A 19258-nucleotide genomic window follows, 5' to 3' on the forward strand; every position below is an offset into this window, starting at 1 on the left:
ATGCTTGCCACCTGAGCTTAAACCCTTGTGACCTGAGCTTAAACCCTGGGTGGAAGAAGAGAGCCAACTCCGGCAGTTGTCCTCCGACCTCCACCTCTGCATACACAGTGAACAAACAAACCTACAAATACCAAAGAGTAGATGCACGTATGTCTTCAGATGTGTTTCAAACATGGTTCCTATCCAGTTCTTCTTTTTGCATTATGTCTTGTTTTACTGACCAAGCCAGATGAAGAGATTCTGTCTTTTCCTACCTTCTTTGTCTTTTCATTACTTATGAGGCTGAGTGGGGCATGCATCACAGGTTTGTTCTTTTTAATGTACGTATGCATGTGTGTGTGGGTGGATGTGTGTGTGTTCCCCATCCTAACCACGGGTGCATGGGGAGGTCAGCCCACGACTTGCAGGGGTGCTTTTCCTCTTCCCCCGTGTGGGTTCCAGGGATCCAGCTCAGGTGGTCAGGCTTGGCAGGAAGCGCGCGTCCTGGCTCAGCCAGCTTGTTCATATTTCGATGCACAAATTCCACATGTGCCAGTGTGGCCTTTCAAACTAAACTATCTGTCCTAAAATTAGAATGACAATATTGTCTATTCTCAGAGGCAGGTGTCTGGCTGTGGAGCCCAAGCTGGTCTGGAATCTCTCTCTCTCTTGTCCCAGCTCCCCAAGAGCTGGGATTGTAGGTATGCACCCCCTCACCCGCCACCTGCCTTAAAATAATAATCCTTCAAGAAGTTTGTTTGTGTGAGAATTCAGTGGGATAATCTGTGCCTGGATCCAGTAAATGTTTACACTGCCTCCCATTAGGCACTTTATATAAAATAAATCAGTAGATGCTATCTCTTCATTATATTGATTTCCTCTCTTCTTTCATTGCCAGTCTGGTAAAATATTTTTTTCTTTTATATTCCCTGTAAATTAACGTGTATTTTAGCCTCATTAGGCTTGAATGGGGCCTTCATTTGTGAGCCTGAGATTCTCAGCCCTCATTATCTGCCTGCTTGTTGGTAAAAATGTGCTTCACGTTACAAACATCTGCTGCATTGAAAACTTGAATCACGGAGCCCGTTCGTAGGAAGTCCTGTGTTTGCGCTCTCTGCTGAGACCAGGAAGGGCTTGGTAATTACTGTTGTTAAGTGATGTTTTTAAAGCTACCCTCTGTTAGCACCAAAACTGTTCCCAGGGCTCAAACCTAGGAGAGCAAAGCGAGTAAGCATCTCCCCTCACTGTGCACATGCAGGGTTAGGGTCAAGGTCAGGAGGTTGCCGGTTACTTGTGCCTGTAGTGATGCTGGATCAGTTGTTTTTCTTGTTACTGCACCCAGATACTCCATAAGAGGCCATTTACAGGAGGGTAGGGGTGTGTGTGTGTGTGTGTGTGTGTGTGTGTGTGTGTGTGTGTGTGTGTGTACGTACTTGTGGTTTGAGGAGCTACTTAGAGTCCATCATCAAGGGGAAGGCTTGATAGTGGCAGTGTGGGGCAGCCTGTTACATCTAGCTGGATCAGTAAGCAGAAAGACGAACACTAGCGTTTTGATGGCTTTCTCCTTTGTTCCTTTTTTATTTAATCTCAGTTTATTTTTCATTCATTCATTCATTCATTCATTCATTCATTCATTTTTGGAGAAAGGGTCTTACACTTTGTAGTCTGGCTGGCCTGGAATGCACTTTGTAGACAAGGCTCGCTCTAAACTCACAGATTCTTCGGAATGTAGGAATTAAAGGTATGGCCTACCACACTCAACCTTTTTTCCTTAATTAAGAAAATACATTTGTGTGTGTGTGTGTGTGTGTGTGTGTGTGTGTGTGTGTGTGTGTGTGTGTGAGAGAGAGAGAGAGAGAGAGAGAGGCGGGGTGGGGGGGAGTCATTTGAAAGTGTGTTTACCTTACTGTAAAGGCCGTGGAACCTGGGAAAACGGAGCCTAAACGTGAGGCGGACTAAAGTCTCATGCAATAGCCAGCTTTATTCAGAGCATCAGACAATTTATACTCGGAGGGTTAAGAGAGGTCACATGAGTAAAGTTCACCGTGAGGTCAAGCTGCATATAATCACAAGAGCAAGATGTATGTACATGGCAAAGCACGTTTTTCCATAGAGGCATATAAACCAACAACAGTAGCCAGGTGTCATGGATTGTCTGAAGTAAACTCACTCCTGTCAGCTTTGCCTGGGAGGGGAGCAAAAACACGTTCCAAGAACAAGTCCGTGTTTTTGAAGACACTGAGGTCACAAGACTCTTGTCTTGTTTTCTCACGAGCACCAGAACTCCCCTCACACCACTCTGTTCTTGGGCCATGTTCCAACAGTAAGGTCAGGTCTGGGGAGTCAGCATTCTCCTATCGTGTGACTTGGGGATCAACTCGGGTCTTTGGGCATGGTGACAAAGCACTTGTACCTGAGCCATCTTGGCGGCCTTCCTTTTTATTCAGTTTGGGTCCTCCCCACCTGGGATGGCGCCACCCTCATTCAGGGCTTCCTCCTGAGTTAACACCTTCACAGACACCCCTCGGGGATGAATCAGCCAAGCTGACATAGATGCCTAACTCCCACTGAACTGTTGGTTCGTGCTTATCAGAGAGCAGACTGAACTGTCAGGGCGGCTGTGGCCCTGCTGGCCGAGTGCTGGCCTGGCAGGCACAAAAAGCCCCGTCCATCCCCAGCACTGCAGGAGACAGGATTGGTGGCTCATGCCTGTCAACCTGGCATGTGGGAAGGAGGGGCTGGAGTTTAGGATCATCCTTGGCTACACAGGGCAATGGAAGCCAGCCTGGGCTACAAGCGACAAACACTGAGGGTTTTAATGAACTGCAGCGTACAGTCCATCTTCACACTGAGTCCCCCTTAGCATCTCATGATTTGTTATTGCTGAGTAATAAAATATTAAAATGTCTCCCTCAATCATAGTAATGAATATAAGAGCTTGTCTGAGAGCTCTGTGCTTCGGGGATCTTTTAAATGTTAACAGAAAGTTCCTCCGAGATAGCTTTTCCACACAATTGCATAACTCGCGTATCATAGCAGCATGGAAATCTGATGACCTGTCTGTAAGCCCTCTCACTGCCCTTTGAGCATTCGGGTTAGTAGCACAGTTTTCCAACTTGATTTTCCTAATGATGTCTTGAACTGTGTTACCATTGCTTTTTAAAATCCACTGCAGCTCAGCCTAATGAATTCTCCAAATCCCTGAGCAAACAGAGGCCATTTCCCCATTTAGTCTAAGGAAGCAGGGCTGTGGGTAGTTAGCACTCAGCGGAGGGCATTTGGGTACAGTGTCCGCAGGACCTGTGACCTGCCATCTGCAGCGGGCAGCCATCTGCAGCGAGGGTTTGCAGAGCTCATCTGAGTCTCAGGCCAAGTCCCAGCTCTGCCATCTGTAGGGGCGGGTTACCTAAGGCTCATTGGTAGGCTGGGCTTTTCTTTTTACTATGATGCGGTTGTGCCTCTCACACAGTGCATGTAGTGTGTGTGTGTGTGTGTGTGTGTGTGTGTGTGTGTGTGTGTGTGTGTGTGTGTGTGTGTATGTACAGTATCTGTCTCTATATATCTGTGGTGCCTGTGTATGTGGGATGTGTATATTGTGTCTCTGTGTGTGGTGTATGTGTGGCATATGTGTATGTGTTTCTCTCTCTCTCTCTCTCTCTTTCTGTGTGTGTGTGTGTGTGTGTGTGTGTGTGTGTGTGTGTGTGTGTGTGTATGTGTGTGTGTATGTATGTATGTATGTATGTATCGGGACAGGGTTTTTGGTTTGATTTGGTTTGGTTTTTGGTTTTCAGGACAGGGTTTCTCTGTGTGACAGCCCTGGCTGTCCTGAATCCCACTTGTAGACTAGGCCACCTCTGCTGACCTCTGCTGGGATTAGCATTTAAAGGCGCAGGCCTTCACTGCTGGGCTAAGGGGCGGGAGTGGGGCTTGTAGGCAGTGCCTATGCCCTTGTTTCAGTTGTGTCTGGAATATGGAAACCAGCTGTTGAGAAAGTCCAGTTCTGAGCTGGGCATGATGGCCACAGCTGTCATCCCAGCATTCAGGACGTAGAGTCGGGAACATCAGGAGTGCACGCTCAGCAGACTGCAGACTGAATTTGAGGCTAGCCTGGGATACATGAGCATCTCAAAACCAAACCAAAAGGTCTGATCTGGAGATGTCTGAAGATACACCGTCTGGTTGGAGAAGAATCATTTCCTACTCTGTAATTTGCCAAGTGGAGGACTGAGGAGATTTGGGGGATGTGTCTGGCTTCACAGGGAGGGGTCAGAATTAGAAGCCACCTTATCTCACTATAGTTGTATTTAATAGGAGTTTCCACGTTGGTAAAATAGGGAAGGCTTGTGTGAAAATCCACAAATGCTTCTTTGGCGTGATACTTATTTATCTTTAATTCTTTTATTTTTGAGGTTATAATTACGTGATTCCCCTCCTTTTCCTCCTCATAAGCTCTCGCATATACTCTTTCTTGCTCACTTTCAAATTCATGGCCTCTTTTTTCATTCATTATTGTTATATGACTATAAAATATATACCTATATATTCCTAAACATAACCTGCTCAGTCTGTATAATATATAATACTTTATTTTTATAAATTTCACACTCAGTGGGACTGGAGAGATGGCTTAGCAGTTAAGAGCTCTTGCTGCTCTTGCCAAGGACCTAAACTCAGTTCCCAGCACCCATGTTGGTGGTTCATGACTGCCTGTAGCTCCAGCTCCATGGGATCCAACGCCCTTTTCTGGATTCCACAAGCACCAGGCATGCATGTGGAGTGCATAAATACATGCAGGCGAAGACTCCCAGGCATGAGATATAAATAAATCTTTTTTAAAAACCATACTCAAATCATATCACAAGTTTGGTATGGTGATACACATGTGTAATCCCAGTGCCTAGACAGAGGCAGGAGGATTTCTGCACAAATTGTAGGCCAGCCTAGGCCATATAGACAGACAGAATGAAAATTAGTTATCTTCTTACAGAATTTCACTGGGATCTGTATTAGTTACTCATTTCGTAGTAACGTGAGAAAATACCTTACAAAAGTGATTTCAGCAAGAAAAGGCTCACATCATGGTTCCTGTGTCACCACAGGAAGTTCTGGTGACAAGAGTATGAGGCAGCTGGTCACATGACATCCACAGTCAGGAAGCAGAGATGGATGCTGGGGCTCAGCTCACTTCCTCCTTTTTATTCAGTCCAGTACCCCAGCCCATTGATGGTACCACCCATATTCAGTATGGCTCCCACCTCAGTTAGCCTTTTCTGAAGACATTCTCATAGACGAGTCCAGTGATGTGTCTCCTCAGTCCAGTCCACTTGATAACGAAATGTGACCGGCACAAGCTGTCACCCACAGAGAGGTTGTGACTGCTGTCCTTCCCACAGGGCGTGACCTACTGTGGCGAGAGCGCAGCCAGCAGTCTCACCATGGCCAACGTGCCCTGGCACGAGGAAGTGGTCCGCTTTGTCCAGGAGCTGGTGGATCTGCTTCCCGACTATGAGATTGCATGTGAACACGAGCACTCCAACTGCCTCCTGATCGGACACAAAAAGGTAAGAGGATTCTATCGTGTGCGCATCCCCCCCACTTCTTCCTCCTTTCTTCTTTTTCCTTTTTGTTTCGCCCTCCCTTGATCAAGTGGGTGTTCACTCGTCCACTGTCTTTCCTAATACGAGCATTAAGAAGGCTCTGAACCCCAGGCGGTGGTGGCGCACGCCTTTAATCCCAGCACTCAGGAGGCAGAGACTGGCGGATCTCTGTGAGATCACAAACTGTCTGTGATTCCAAGATCTGACACCCTCCCTCACATAGACATACATGCAGACATGCATGCTCACAAATTTGTATGCACATACATTTACACACACACATTTACACACTAATAAACATAAAGTGAAAATAAATTATTAAAAAAACAAAAGTCTTTATTAAACCTTGCCCAGTTTAATTATGAGCTGTCATGGTGATTATGTCTTTCCTGAAATATTTACAAAGAAATAACCTGGGATTCAGCTCACTCAGAGTGCTATGAAGTCCTGGGTATGTGAGTGGGAGGGTTGAGGTGATTGTGGATACCTGAGGCCCATGGTGCCAACCCGGCCTAAGTTGTTATTCAAATTCTTCATTAAAGAAATCCTGTTTTGGACTGGAGAGATGGCTCAGTTGGTCAAGGCCTGAGCCCCTCTGTTTGATCCCAGCACTCACGTAAGAACAGCGTGGTGTGGTGGTACACACTTGTAATCCCAATGTTGGGGAGGTGGAGGCAGTTGGATGGATCCCTAGTGTTCGCTAGCCAGCCAGCCTAACTACTTGGTGAACTCCAGGTTTAGTGAGAGACCTTGTCTCAACAAACAGGGTGGATGGTGCCTGAGCAAACATTTGAGTCTGCCCTCTGGCTTCCCTATGTGTGCACACATGCATGTACCTACATACTCTACCAAAAAGAAAAACATCCTTTTTAAAAAAATGAGCTGGGCGGTGGTGGCACATGCCTTTAATCCCAGCACTTGGGAGGCAGAGGCAGGCAGATCTCTGAGTTTGAGGCCAGCCTGGTCTACAGCGTGAGTTCCAGGACAGACAGGACTACACAAAGAAACCCTGTCTTGAAAAACTGAACTGAACTAAAAAAAAATGGATGTAGAGCCGAGGGAGAGCTCCATGATAGAGCTTATTGGTACTGGGTGTGGCCAAACCTTGAAGATGTAAGTTCTAAGTGAACCATGCTAGACACCAAGGGCCACCTGCAGCACAGTATGCTCCCATTTATAGGAAATGCACAGAATAGACAAACCCACGGAAATAGGAAGCAGATAGATGGTTACCAGAGCCTGGAGAAAGAATGGACTGGTCAGGTTTGGGGCTTCTTTTGGGGTGATGCAAGCTTTCTGGAATTGTGCAATGGTGTTGTCACTCAGCTTCGTGACTGCATTAAAAGCCACTGAATTATACGATTAAGTCATCAGGTAATATGAGCAGGCCTTTTACCAGAAGAGTGGTAAAGACCGGGTGTAGGATACCTCTTTCACATAGATTCTCCCAAGGTTTTTGTTTATTGGTTTAGATTTATTTATTTTCATGTGTGTGTTTGCTGCATGTGTGCCTGGTACACTTGGAGGTCAGAAGAGGGATTTGGACCCCTGAAACTGGAGTTATAGATGGTTGTGAGCCACCACATGGGTACTGGGAACAGGACCCAGGTCTCCTGCAAGATCAGCTAGTGCTCTTAACCTCTGAGCCATCTCTCCAGCTCCCCACATAGATGTTTTGGGAAGTAAATCAGGCTTAATTTAAGCACGAAGGATTCCCTGCTCCCTGATCTCAGTGGCTCTGAACAGTTGCTCAGCCTAATGGCACATAGAACCCGAGTAAAAATCTCACCCACTCCAGGCTCAATCCTGAGATTGAAGGGCCCTCATGTTTTGATTGCAGTCAGATTGTGTGCCTGTGATCCTTGGTCTGTCACAGACTTGGCCATTTAGAAAGCATGCATCCTGGGAGAATAAAGGGTCAAAGAAACAAAAAATGGTCTGCCCTTAGCTCCAAAGAATTACCAAGGTCAGTCCTGAAGACTAAGAGGACAGAGTCTGAGGGGGCCTGTTCTCTCTTCCTTCCTGTGTGTTGAATGCTTGTGTGTGTCTGGGGCGACTGTGCTGAAGAATATGAAGGAGGGGATGGAGTGACTCTGGCTAAGAGCACTGCTCTTTCAGAGTACCCCACTTTAATCCTGGCACACAGGGCAGTTTACAATGGCCTACAATTCCAGTCCTGGGGATCAGACTCCCTATTCTGTCCTCTGAGGGTACAGACATTCATACAGGTAAAACACCTGTACACATTTAAAAACAACAACAAAAATAATATGAAGAGGGATGAAGGAGAGCCCCTGCCTTCCAGGGGCTCCAACAGAAAAAAGACAGCTATTAATGGCATTGCTTTTAAAGGGTGTGTGTGAGGGGAGGATAGCTGGAGTGGAGAGAGACAGAGAGAGAGAGAGAGAGAGAGAGAGAGAGAGAGAGAGAGAGCACATGTGCACATGCATGTACACATCACAGTGCTCAGAGGATGACTTGGAGTCATTTCTTCGCTTCCACCGTGTGTGGCAAGCCCCCAGTCCGAGACAGTCGTTAAAAGGGGGAAATGTGCCCAGCTCCATCATTCAGGGCTGTGATGGCAGACTAGGATAGAGCACAGAGGGGCCTTCGCAGGGGAGTTGCTGTTTCAACTGGTCCTAAAATGACCAAGGAAGGAAGAATTTAGGCAGCAGTCTGAGCAGAGGCCTGAGGAGAGATGTGAGACGGGATTCTGGGGGCTGGATGTCAGGAGGGCGCTATGGGGAAAGGAGAGCGGTGAGGGGGCCACATGGACACAGACGTGAATGCAGTCCTAGTGAAAGCTCCTTGGCCAGCCAGCCGAGCCAACTGGTGAGCTCCAGGTTCCGTAAGAGATTCTGTCAAAATATAAGGTGGAGAGTGAAGGACACCCCACATTGCTCTCTGCCTACGCACACACACACCCCTACACACACACACACACACACACACACACACACACACACACACACACACACACACCCACCAACAAGTACACACTGCACAGAATCAGATCTGAGTTTCAGAAGCACTGTGGGGATGTCCTGAGTTGTAAGATAGACGGTACGGTGATGGTGAAAGTGTGAGAACCAGGCTGTGGACAGCTGGCCTGGCACAGTGTCACAGGAGCTGCTTACTTGTGGTAGGTGGTTCAGCCCTTAGTGTGCATCACCTACCTGCTCCTTGGGCTTTTCAGTAGCTGGGGTGAAAGGGTGTGGTGATGGGACCCTTCACTGGGGTCTTTTAGTATTTGTTCTTTTATTATGTCCTGAAGACACTTGGGGAAAGAGCTGATTGGTTGTCTGTGGCACCGGAAAGAAGTTCCAGGAAGGCCCCAGGCAGCACATTCAGAGAGGCTGTGCTTTAAGCCGAGCATGATGGTGGGGCACGCCTGAATCCACTCTTGAGGGGGCAGAGGCAGGAGGATCTCTGTGAGTTTGAAGCCAGCCCAGTCTACATAGCAAGGTCCAGCCAGTCAGGGCTATGTGAAGAGACCCTGGCTCAAAAAACAGAGGGAGGAGGGGGTAAGGGTAAAGGATAGTGATTGACTGGTTGATTGTGTTTAGATGCACAGAGAGGAAGCCCCACCCACAGCTAGTCACAAGCCCCAGGCAGAAGCCCCACAGCTCCATCTACTATGACACAAGTAAAAGAAACATAACATGGCCGGACTCAGAGACTGTGAGCTCTCAGTCCAGTGGATATCCAACACCAGGGCCTTTCCCTCTGAAATAGTCTGCTGTGGTGTTCCGGTGTATTCTGTTCTGATACATGGTGTCCACACCTGTGAAGAAAAGTCCAGAAACTCACGCAGAGTGGGATCAAATCCCAGGCCATATTATCTGTGGCTCCATGTCTTCTATTCAGGATTGGTGGGGAGGGTCTTATGCACTGGAATCCCCTCTCCATCCCACCCCCTCCCTTCTGGATACTAGTATGTGATGAAGGAAGTAGAAATGTGGGTCAGCTTCCTGTGAAGCTATCTCTTTTGATACTTGTCTCCCTCTGGGCTTACAACTGGATGAGTCACCTTAAACCAGCAAGATCAGAAACACCAGACACAAAATAATCTGGGGCCAGAGAAATGGCTCAGTGGGTAAAGTCACTTGTCACCAGGCTTGATGACCTGACTCTTGGGACCCACAGGGTGGATGGAGAGAACTGATTCCCTTCAAGTTGTCCTCTGACCTCCACACACAAGCACTCCCACCTCCCAATAAACAAATGTAATAAAGATTTTAGAATATTATGAAATTAATTAAAATAAAAGAAATAATCTCCTAGTGCAGGTGTTGGGATTCGGGTCTTGGGCTTAGTCCATAGCTTATGTGTTATCTTATGTAGATTTCTGTAGAACATTTATAATAATAAAGATCTCATGCTGTCATGCTGTTTAGGGGATTTTCCCTGTGTGAAAGGTGAGAAAACAGCTGGATGAGGTTTGATTTTTTTTTTTTCTCCCCTCCTCATGGCAGGTGCTCATGCCTGCACATCTGGCCTCCGTGGCTGGTCCTGTCTAGAGCAGCTTGGCTGTGTAGTCAGGGCCGTACTCACCACACTGTCATAGATCATCTGACCTTTTGAGTTTCTTCACAGTTCTGCCTAGATTTGCTCTTCCCTTCCTGGGGGTTCGTGGAGGCCCTGAGGTGGGTGACCCCGTGTCTTAGGACACTTCCCCTCAGATCTTGTAACCTGGAGCTTTGTTTCCCTGTTGACACAGCTGTCTTCCTGCAGTTTGTGTCGATCATGCTAAACGCTGCCCTTTTAGCTGCTACCTTCCGTGTGAAACTGTTGGATTTTTCTGAGCTCCTTTTACCTCAGCTTGTCTTGAGTGTGGAGATACAGTTTGATCCTTGAGGCCTGGTGGCTCAGCATTAATCTCAGAGTCACCCATACTCTGGAGGGGATTTTGTGTCCCCCATTCCCCAAATTCATTTGTGTGGAGTTTCTGATCCCCCGGTGTGACTGTATTAAAGATGGGGCCTCCAAGGGTTGGATGAAGTCGTGAGATCAGGCTGATCTGATTGGCCCGTCCTTACAAGGACAGACACGCAACAGCCTACACACAGGGAGAAAGCCTGTGTTGACACAGTGAGGAGGCATTGTTTTTCCAGCCAGAGGCCAGACTCACAGGGACCTGATCATGGCTTAGACCTCCAAAACAACTCTGTCACTCAGCTGCCCAGTCTGAGGTACCTTGTCACGTTGGCCCAAACCTACTGGTGCAGCCACATCAGCTCGGTCCTCCGGTTGTGTCCTTAGCAACTGGGAATCAGAATTGTCATTGGTCCCTTTTAGCTTCTAATAGTCTCATCTGTGCAAGTGGTTTCTCCCACTCTGGAGCAGAGTACAGTCTTAGGGCACTGTTCGCATGGCTTCCAGTGCCTAAGTTTGCAAACTGCCTCTGGGAATTGCAGATGAGATGCATTGCAAATAGCTTGTTGTTTTGTGTGTGTGAGAGAGAGAACAGAGACTCAACTCTAAAAAAATATAAATATATTTAATGTTGGCTGGGCTAAAAAAATTGGCTTTATGGTTCTAATCCAGTGGTTCTCAACCTTCCTGATGCTACGACTCTTTAATACAGTTCCTCAGGTTATAGTGACACCCCCCACCCAACATAACATTATTTTTGTTGCTACTTCATAACTAATTTGCTACTGTTATGAATCATAATGTATATATCTGATATGCAGGATCTCTGGTATGTGATCCTGTGAAAGGGCCATTCTACCCCCAAAGGGGTTGCGCCCCCTGGGTTGAGAACCGCTGCTATAATCTAAACGGGTCCTTCTGTCTCTCTGAGCCTATGCACAACAAGGAATCCTGTATTTCTTATTTTTTGTTTGCTAATGACTTAGTTTTGATTATGTGTGTGTGGGGGGGGTATGTGCATGTGAATGCAGGTGCCAGTGGAGACCAGAGGTCCCTTGGAGCTGGAGTTACAAGTGGTTGTGAGTGGTCCAATATGGGTGCTGGGAACCAAATATGGGTTCTCTGCAAGAGGACCGGGTGCTTTTAACTACTGGGCATCTCCCCAGCCGCACTCCTTCCTTCTAGGTTTTGGGGTTTTTGTTTGTTTGTTTGTTTGTTTTTGTTGTTGTTTTTTGAGACAGGATTTCATGTAGGCCAGGCTGGCCCCAACTTGGAATTCACCATGTAGCCGAGGATGACCTTGAACTCCTACTCTTTCTGCCTCTACCTCCTGAGTTGCGGGGTTTCTCGTATGCACCATCGGGCCTGGCTAGAGAGAGCTGTCTGTCGCAGGACTGGAGAACACCCATGTGTAGAGTCTTGGAATCAAAAGTGAAGATGGGAGTTTAGGCCTTGGCTGTAGGATGTAGGAAGCCTTGAGGCAGCGTTTCAGAGAATGAACCTTGAGGAGGGAAACCTCATAATTCATCAACAGACTAATTAAGCTTTTACATACGTTTGGCACTGTCTACTAGAAAACTCTTAACTGACATAAACCATGAACCATTTAAATTCAGTAAGTATTGTCCTAACTCCAGGAAACCCTATGTTTTTCATTTTCAATACTTTTTCTCAGCTGTAACTGGAGACTGTTGCTTCAGTTGGTTCATAGAATTAATTAGGCTTTTATTGTCATTTTTTCAAAGATTTTTTCAGAGACCAGAAGAGGGTGTGGGACCCCCCAGGCTGGAGTTATAGTCGGTTGTGAGCCACTCAGCATGGGTGCTGGGACCTCAACTATGTCTGTCCTCCGCATGGCAGTGTGTGCTCTTAACCCCTGAGCCGCATCTGCAGCCTGCTGCTCTTTAGAGACAGGCTCTCACTGTGGAGTCCTGGCTGACCTTGAACTCTTGTTCTCCCACCTCAGTCTTCCTAGTGCTGGGACAGAAATGCCGTCTATTTACAAGTCACCGGTCAACATTAACTTTACACAAATGAATGCCAGACAGAGGCTTTGGAGGAGAAGCCTTCACCACAGGAGGAGCGTTTCCTGGGCCCCTCCTCTGTTGCCTCTCTGTTCTCTTCATTCTCGGCCATTATTCCACAGTGACTTTTGAGAAGCAATTTACTTAAGAGAGTACAAATTGGATTATTCCCCGTTATTGAATTGAAATTCTTAACGAGGCTTTCTGCTAATGAGATATTGTATGCATGTTAGGATGCAAAGGCTAGCTTGAGTCATTTAGCAGCTCAGAATTAGAAGCCATTGATTAAGGCTTTACTCAAGCAAAGTTTAGCAATAAAAAGCCCTCCCCATGTTCTGCTAACAGAGGGGTGAAAACACACACCAGATAAAAAGCAGCCACGGCAGGAGAGTTAGAACCAGCTTGACACCAGACACTTAACTCTCTATGGTCATCTGCAGTCACCTCGCTCCAGGAAACTTGACTACCTGTTTTAGGGAGTAGCCCCCTCCCTTTTCCAGAAATACAGCATCACTGTGTAGACCAAGTTGACCTCTGACCCCCCATTTATGTAAGTTCTCTCTTTTTTTTTAAGGATTTAATTTTTTTATTTTAATTTTTTTGAGATTATAATGCAATTAACATATCTCCCTTCCCCCTCTAAGCCCTCCCATATACCCTTCCTTGCACTCTTTCAAACTCATGGCCTCTGTTTTCATTAATTGTTGTTACAGGCCTATATGTATATGATGTATGTGTATATGTATGTCTATTCCTAAATGCACCCTGGTCTTTCTGCCTCAGTCTCCCCGGGTCTGAGACTCCAGGCTTAGGCCACCATCCCCAGTTCAGGAAGTATTCCTTAGTAACAGTTGGGCCTTCCATGAGTGGTATGGAGCAGGCTTCAGGGACACAAGCGTACTGAAGACCAGAATTATTAGCAATTTAAAACATTTTAGTTTAAATTACAAGGGTCACTTGTAGTTCAGGGTGGCCTTGAACTTACTATATCGCTCAGGCTGACTTTGAAGTTCCAATCACCCTGATTCCACCTCCTTGAGTACTGGGGTTACTGGCGTGCACCACCATGTCCAGTTTGTGTAGTGCTGGGAATGGAGTTTGGAGAGGACTCTACCAACAGCCACATTCTTGGCTTTCTCACTGGGGACTTTCTGACATTTGTTTGATCTTTAAAAAAAACACTTCTTTTTATTTATGTATGCTGGTGTGGGGGGTGCGCTGCCTTGGAGGTCAGAAGAGGGCATAGCATCTCCTGGAGCTGGAGTTGTTATAGGAGGATATAAGATGCCCAGCACCAGTCTCCTGGGAGAACAATACATGCTCTCGACTGCTGAGCCATCTCTCAAGTCCCAAACTAATGCTGTTTGTCTCAGTTGGGGTTACTATTGCTGTGCATGACCCAAAGCAACTTGGGAGGAAAGGGTTTATTTCAGCGTGTTGGTCGTAGTCAGCCATGGAGGAGTACTGCCTACTGGCTTGCCCCTCATGCCTGCTCTCCTAGACCCTCCAGGACCACCAGCCCAGGGATGGCACCACCTGCGGTGAGCTGGGCCCTTCCACATCATTCATCAATTAAGACAATGAGCCGCAGGCCAGTCTGATGGGAGCGTTTTCTCAGTTAAGCTTCTTTCTTCCAAAATGACTCTAGCTTATGCCAAATTGTCATAAAACTAGGCAGCACAGCTGGAGTGATCCAGATGGGACTAGAGCTTTTTCCCTTGTCCATAGTTTACTTCTGACAACTTTTCTCTGCAGTTTAAGGTCAATGGAGAATGGTGGACGTGGATCGATTACAGCCGCTTCCAGGAGCTCGTCCTGCAGCACGAACAGAGTAGAGGCTCAAAGGCGTTCAGTGCGAGGGATTACATGGCCAGAACCCCACAGTGGGCACTGTTCGGTGCCAGGGAGAGAGGCTTTGATCCCAAGGACACGAGATACCAGAGGAAGAACAAAGCGAAGGACATCTCAGGATGTTGAGCTTATCTGAGTTAAGGATCTCCAAAGACAAAAGCCGCCTGGCCCCAGAAGGTTCTTGGTCCCCATCACTGTCCCAAGGGCAAAGCTTCACAGTTGTACTTCATAGAGTAACACCACCAGGCAGCCAGCTACAGACCCAGCACCCACATGTCAGGGTTGTAGACGCGGCTCAGTGCTTCTTACCAGAGCTCAGGCCCTTTTCTGAGTTGATTTCTGAGACAGTGGAGGCGACAGTCACCTTTGGACTTTGAATAGTTTTGAATTTTATTTTAGTAATTTTCCTAAGTGCTATTATTCCTGAGTGTTACACAGGGAATAAAGATTTCTGCCTCTTCCTCTTGAGCTACTGGCTTTTCCCCCTGCCTTCTGTCTTTTCTTTAGACCTGTTCTGGTTAGGTAGAGCAGGCTGGCATCCACTCACGGCAGTGTTCCTGGCGGAGAGTTTGGATTACTGCCAGCCACTGCTACCAGCCGGCCGCCTCTCTGAGCTCTTGGCTCCCTGTAGAGTGATCACTGGTTTATTTAGCTTATAGTGGCCGAGCCAAGCCTTTCTGCCCCTTCCAAGGGAAGGACTCCATTCCTTTGCTCAATCTTAGGGTCACGCCTCCTGAAATCGATTGTTCACAATTCTCAAAGGTGTGTGTGTGTGTGTGTGTGTGTGTGTGTGTGTGTGTGTGTGTGTGTGTATGTGTATGCGCTCACGCGCGGTCTTGTGAGTGTTCGTGTGCCATGCAAATGAGTGCAGTGTCCATGGAGGCCAGAAGGGGGCATTAGATCCCCTGGAGCTGGAATTACAGATGGCTGTGAGCTGCCAAGGGAGAGCTGGGAACTGAACTCAGGTCCTCTGGAAGAGCAGCAGTGCTCTTAACTGCTGAACCATCTCTCCAGTCCCAAATGCTTTATTTAGTCTTCCAACTATTTTCAGATATTAAATCAAGCACTTTAAACTTTTGCATCTTCACAACTTTTTGGGGAATTGTTTCAAACCTCAAACCGGTCTGTGTTTCCTTCTCTTGAAGCCAGGTTACCACAGCGGGTAACATGGGCTAGATGGGAGTCCAAGCGTCTTCTGGAAGAGATGTTGTTGTTTGGTGTATTGTCATCCATGCAGCAGACATGTGTGGAACAGGGTCTCTCCTTGTCTTTCTGTTCAGAGTCACTGTTGAGTTCTCTCTCTCTCTCTCTCTCTCTCTCTCTCTCTCTCTCTCTCACTCTCACACACACACACACACACGGTTCTGTCTCCTCTCCATGTTTCTCTGTCGCTGTCTCCACCCTCATTGCTATGCACAATCTGTCCTTTAAGGCCTAATTTTTCTGCTCTTTTTCCCCCTGTCATGTCTGAGACAGGATCTCATGTATCCCAGGCTGGTCCCAAGTTCACATTGCAGCTGAGAACGGCCTCGAACCTCTGACTCTCCTGCCTCTGCCTCCTCAATGTTGGGATTACAAGTGTGCGTTGCTGTGCCCAGCTTCAAGTTTTTCTAGCCGGAAACATCTTAGTCAAGTTTTCTTTCTTAAGTAATTAAAGTTATTTAAAAATTCTTTTATCTAAAAACGTAATCATCTTTCCTAAAGTCCCAGGGCACAATTATTCTTTATGTCCTCAGATTAAAGATACTCCTGTTCTTTGAGTTTTAAGTCCTATCAGATGCCATCCTCAGAAGCTCCAGGGCCAGCTAGCCTGGGTTTGCATGTGACAAATGAGAAAGCCTGTCCCAAGATGAAAGATGAGGCCTGAAGCCAAGGTTTTCCTCCGACCTTCACACTTACCCTGTGTCCCAGGTCCCCTTCAGTCACACATATGAACACATGCAAATGTACACACGCTAACAAAAATAAAAGAAAGGTAGGGGGCGTATTGGAAAGATGACTCAGTAGTTAAGAGTGTATACTGCTCTTGCAGAAGACCTGGGTTTGGTTCCTAGAACCCGTATCAAGCGGCTCACAAACACCTATAACTCCAGCTCTGGTGGATCTGACCCCATCTTCTGGCCTCTGGAGGTCCTGCACTCATGTAGTACATATGAACTCATGCAGGCACGCACATACACATAAGTAAATCTTTAAAAAACATTAGGGGCAGACAAAGATGGCTCCGCTGCTTAAAGTGCTTGTCCCCAAGCTTGATGACCCAAGTTAGACCCTCTACATGGTGGAAGGAGGGGACTGACTTTCTGCAAGCTGTCCTCTGACCACGTTCTTCCTGTGCAGTGTGCACACACACACACACACACACACACACACTCGCACACACATGCACAAACACACAAGTACATATTTTACAGAATTTAAAAGCCTAAGTTACTAAATGAAGGAAATAGTAGGTCATATAGTCAGAGGCATATATAAGTGACTGTGCTGAAGGCTGAGTGACATGTTCCACCATGGAACAGGTTACATACATGTTTATAGTCACAGAACAAAAGTGACGTCATACATCAGCGCATTCAACGGTCACGCTGCAGGGGACAGCGGGTTAGGCTGGTGACACCGGAGTGGGGATGTCTTCTCCAGATTTCACGTGTTAGGACTAGAAGGCAGGCCTTACCCTCACCTGGATACGTTCTGGGAAGGTTTTCTATCAGGAGAATGTTAGTTAGGTAAGAGACAAAAGTTACGGTCAGTGGCTATTAAGTGAGAGAGCACAAGAGGATTTTCAGTGTGCCTACGACATCCCACCCCCACGTCCCACATGCTTTTCAGCCAAGGTCAGGCTGTCTGCAGGATCTTTGGCTCCTGTGTGCTAGCTTCAGACAGCGTCAGTTCACTAATGCATGCTATTTGGGGGTGTGTGGGTGTGTGTGTATGGTGTATATGCACATGGGTATGCAGGTGTGCTCACCTGTGCACATACAGAGTCCAGACGAGGACCCCTTTGTCACTTTCAACCTCATTTCCTTGAGACGTGCTGGGATTACTGGTATGAGCTACCATACTTTTCAGTCAATCAAGCTATTAGAAAAAGCACAAAGATAAACTTAGTAAGGAAACACAGGTGAGATGCTTCAGCAGCCAAGAGTGCTTGATGCTCTCGGAGGGAACCCCAGCTTAGTTCCCAGCACCCACTCAGGTGGCTTACAACTGCCTATAACTCCATCTCCAGGGAATCTGACACACTCTTCTGGTCTCTGTAGGCACCTGCAATCATGCATGTATACACAGATACACACACACACAAACACACTTTTGAAAGAAAACGAAGCCAGGTGATGGTGGCGCACGCCTTTAATCCCATCACTCGGGAGGTAGAGCCAGGCGGATCTCTGTGAATTTGAGGCCAGCCTGGTCTACAGAGCGAGTTCCAGGACAGCCAGAGCTGTTAGAGAACCCTGTCTCCAAACAAAAACAAACAAACAAACAAAAACCAAAAACAACAAAAGGAAAAAAATGAATGAAAATGGGGAGAAAAAAAAAAAAGCATTCTTTAGTTCAGAATACTGTATACCCAAGGGTCCAGTTAAGGAACTCAGTAAAGTGAGGGAGAGCTTTCCTTTACCCTCCTCTTCCCTCCCTCCCTTTTTCAGCTCCCCCCCCCCCCCCACACACACCTTTTTCTTTTGTTGAAGCAAAGCTGTAGTCTGTTAAGAAAAGGTTTAGGGTGGAGGTGCCTCAGTATAGTGCCAAGCAGGAGGACCCGAGTTTGATCCTCAGCACTCTTGTTCTCCTCTCCCGTGGAGACATGGTCTTATTAAGTAGCCCAGGCTGGCCTCCAACTCCCTATAATAGCCTCGACAGGGGTTCTCAACCTGTGGGTTGAGACCCGTGTGCTGTAACATAGCTATCACCTAAGAGAAGAGTCCACCCAAGTACCTAGAGCTGAAAGATGTAGAATATGCTGGAAAGGAGGCTGGGGAGATGACTTAGTGGGTAAGAGAGCCTGCCTTCAAGAGGACCTGAGTTCGATTCCCGACACCCACATAAAAAGCTGGGCATGGCTGTGCACCCACCTTTTGGACTATGTAACCCCAATACTATGGGAGGCTGGTACCAGAGGATAGCTTGATGGGTGCCAGCCTGGCTGTATTAATTACATTTCTACTGCTCTGATAAAACACCATGACCAAGCAACTTAGAGAAGGAAGCGCGTATTTGGGGTTCACCGTTCCAGGGGGATAAGCGTCCATCATTGGCGGGGAAGCGTGGCAGCAAGCAGGCATGGCAGCTGGAGCAGGAAGCTGAGATCTCACACTGAACCACAAGCACAAAGGAGAGAAAATGAACTGGAAATGGCCTAAGCCTTTTAATTTCAAAGCTTGTCCCCAGTGGCATACTTCCTCTACCTCCTTAAACAGCACAGAGCACAGGCATCCACAAACCCACATTAAAAAATAAAAGATTAAAAACAAACAAATAAGAAAAAAAAAATCTTCCCAAACAGCAGTACCAACTGGGGACTAAGTGTTTACCCAAGACTATGGCGACGTTTCTTACTCGAACCGTTCTACTTGCTGAAGGTTTAGTGAGGAACACTGTCTCAAGGGAATAGAGGTGGGGATGATGGAACAGGTCACCCAGTGCTCTGACCTCTGCACACACGAATGCGGGTACCCACACACACCCACATCCACACCCCCCCCCCCCCCACACACACACATAACACACACACTCTCACACAACACACTCACCCAAGCCTAGAGAGCGTAATGGTCAATGACTCCGGGAGATGGAGGCCAAACCTGGGCCCTAGGAACAATTATGCAAAAGAACAACTCAATCTGATTTGCATTTTAATAAGCTCACCCGGGCTGCAGGTTTTAAAATGGCATGGAGAAGCCAAAAGAGAAAGACACGAGTTGGTAGGCA

At 47.1% G+C, this 19258-nt stretch overlaps 1 protein-coding gene across 5 annotated transcripts in view; it reads left to right on the forward strand.

The window, feature by feature from the left end:
* Positions 1-19258, forward strand: part of LOC128121113 (S-adenosyl-L-methionine-dependent tRNA 4-demethylwyosine synthase TYW1) — a 168880-nt gene that overhangs the window by 73886 nt on the left and 75736 nt on the right. For 3 of the 5 annotated variants that reach the window (XM_052755580.1, XM_052755578.1, XM_052755579.1), the window contains exon 15: positions 5373-5540. In XM_052755580.1, the coding sequence (XP_052611540.1) occupies positions 5373-5540 (168 nt within the window). Of the gene's footprint in view, positions 1-5372; positions 5541-14230; positions 14795-19258 lie in introns of those variants that run through there. The other 2 variants (XM_052755577.1, XM_052755581.1) reach the window with 1 other exon arrangement.

This window comes from Peromyscus californicus, unplaced genomic scaffold (genome assembly GCF_007827085.1).
Source record: "Peromyscus californicus insignis strain IS unplaced genomic scaffold, ASM782708v3 Scaffold_2__1_contigs__length_46816999, whole genome shotgun sequence".
In the NCBI taxonomy this organism is placed as follows: Eukaryota; Metazoa; Chordata; class Mammalia; order Rodentia; family Cricetidae; genus Peromyscus; species Peromyscus californicus.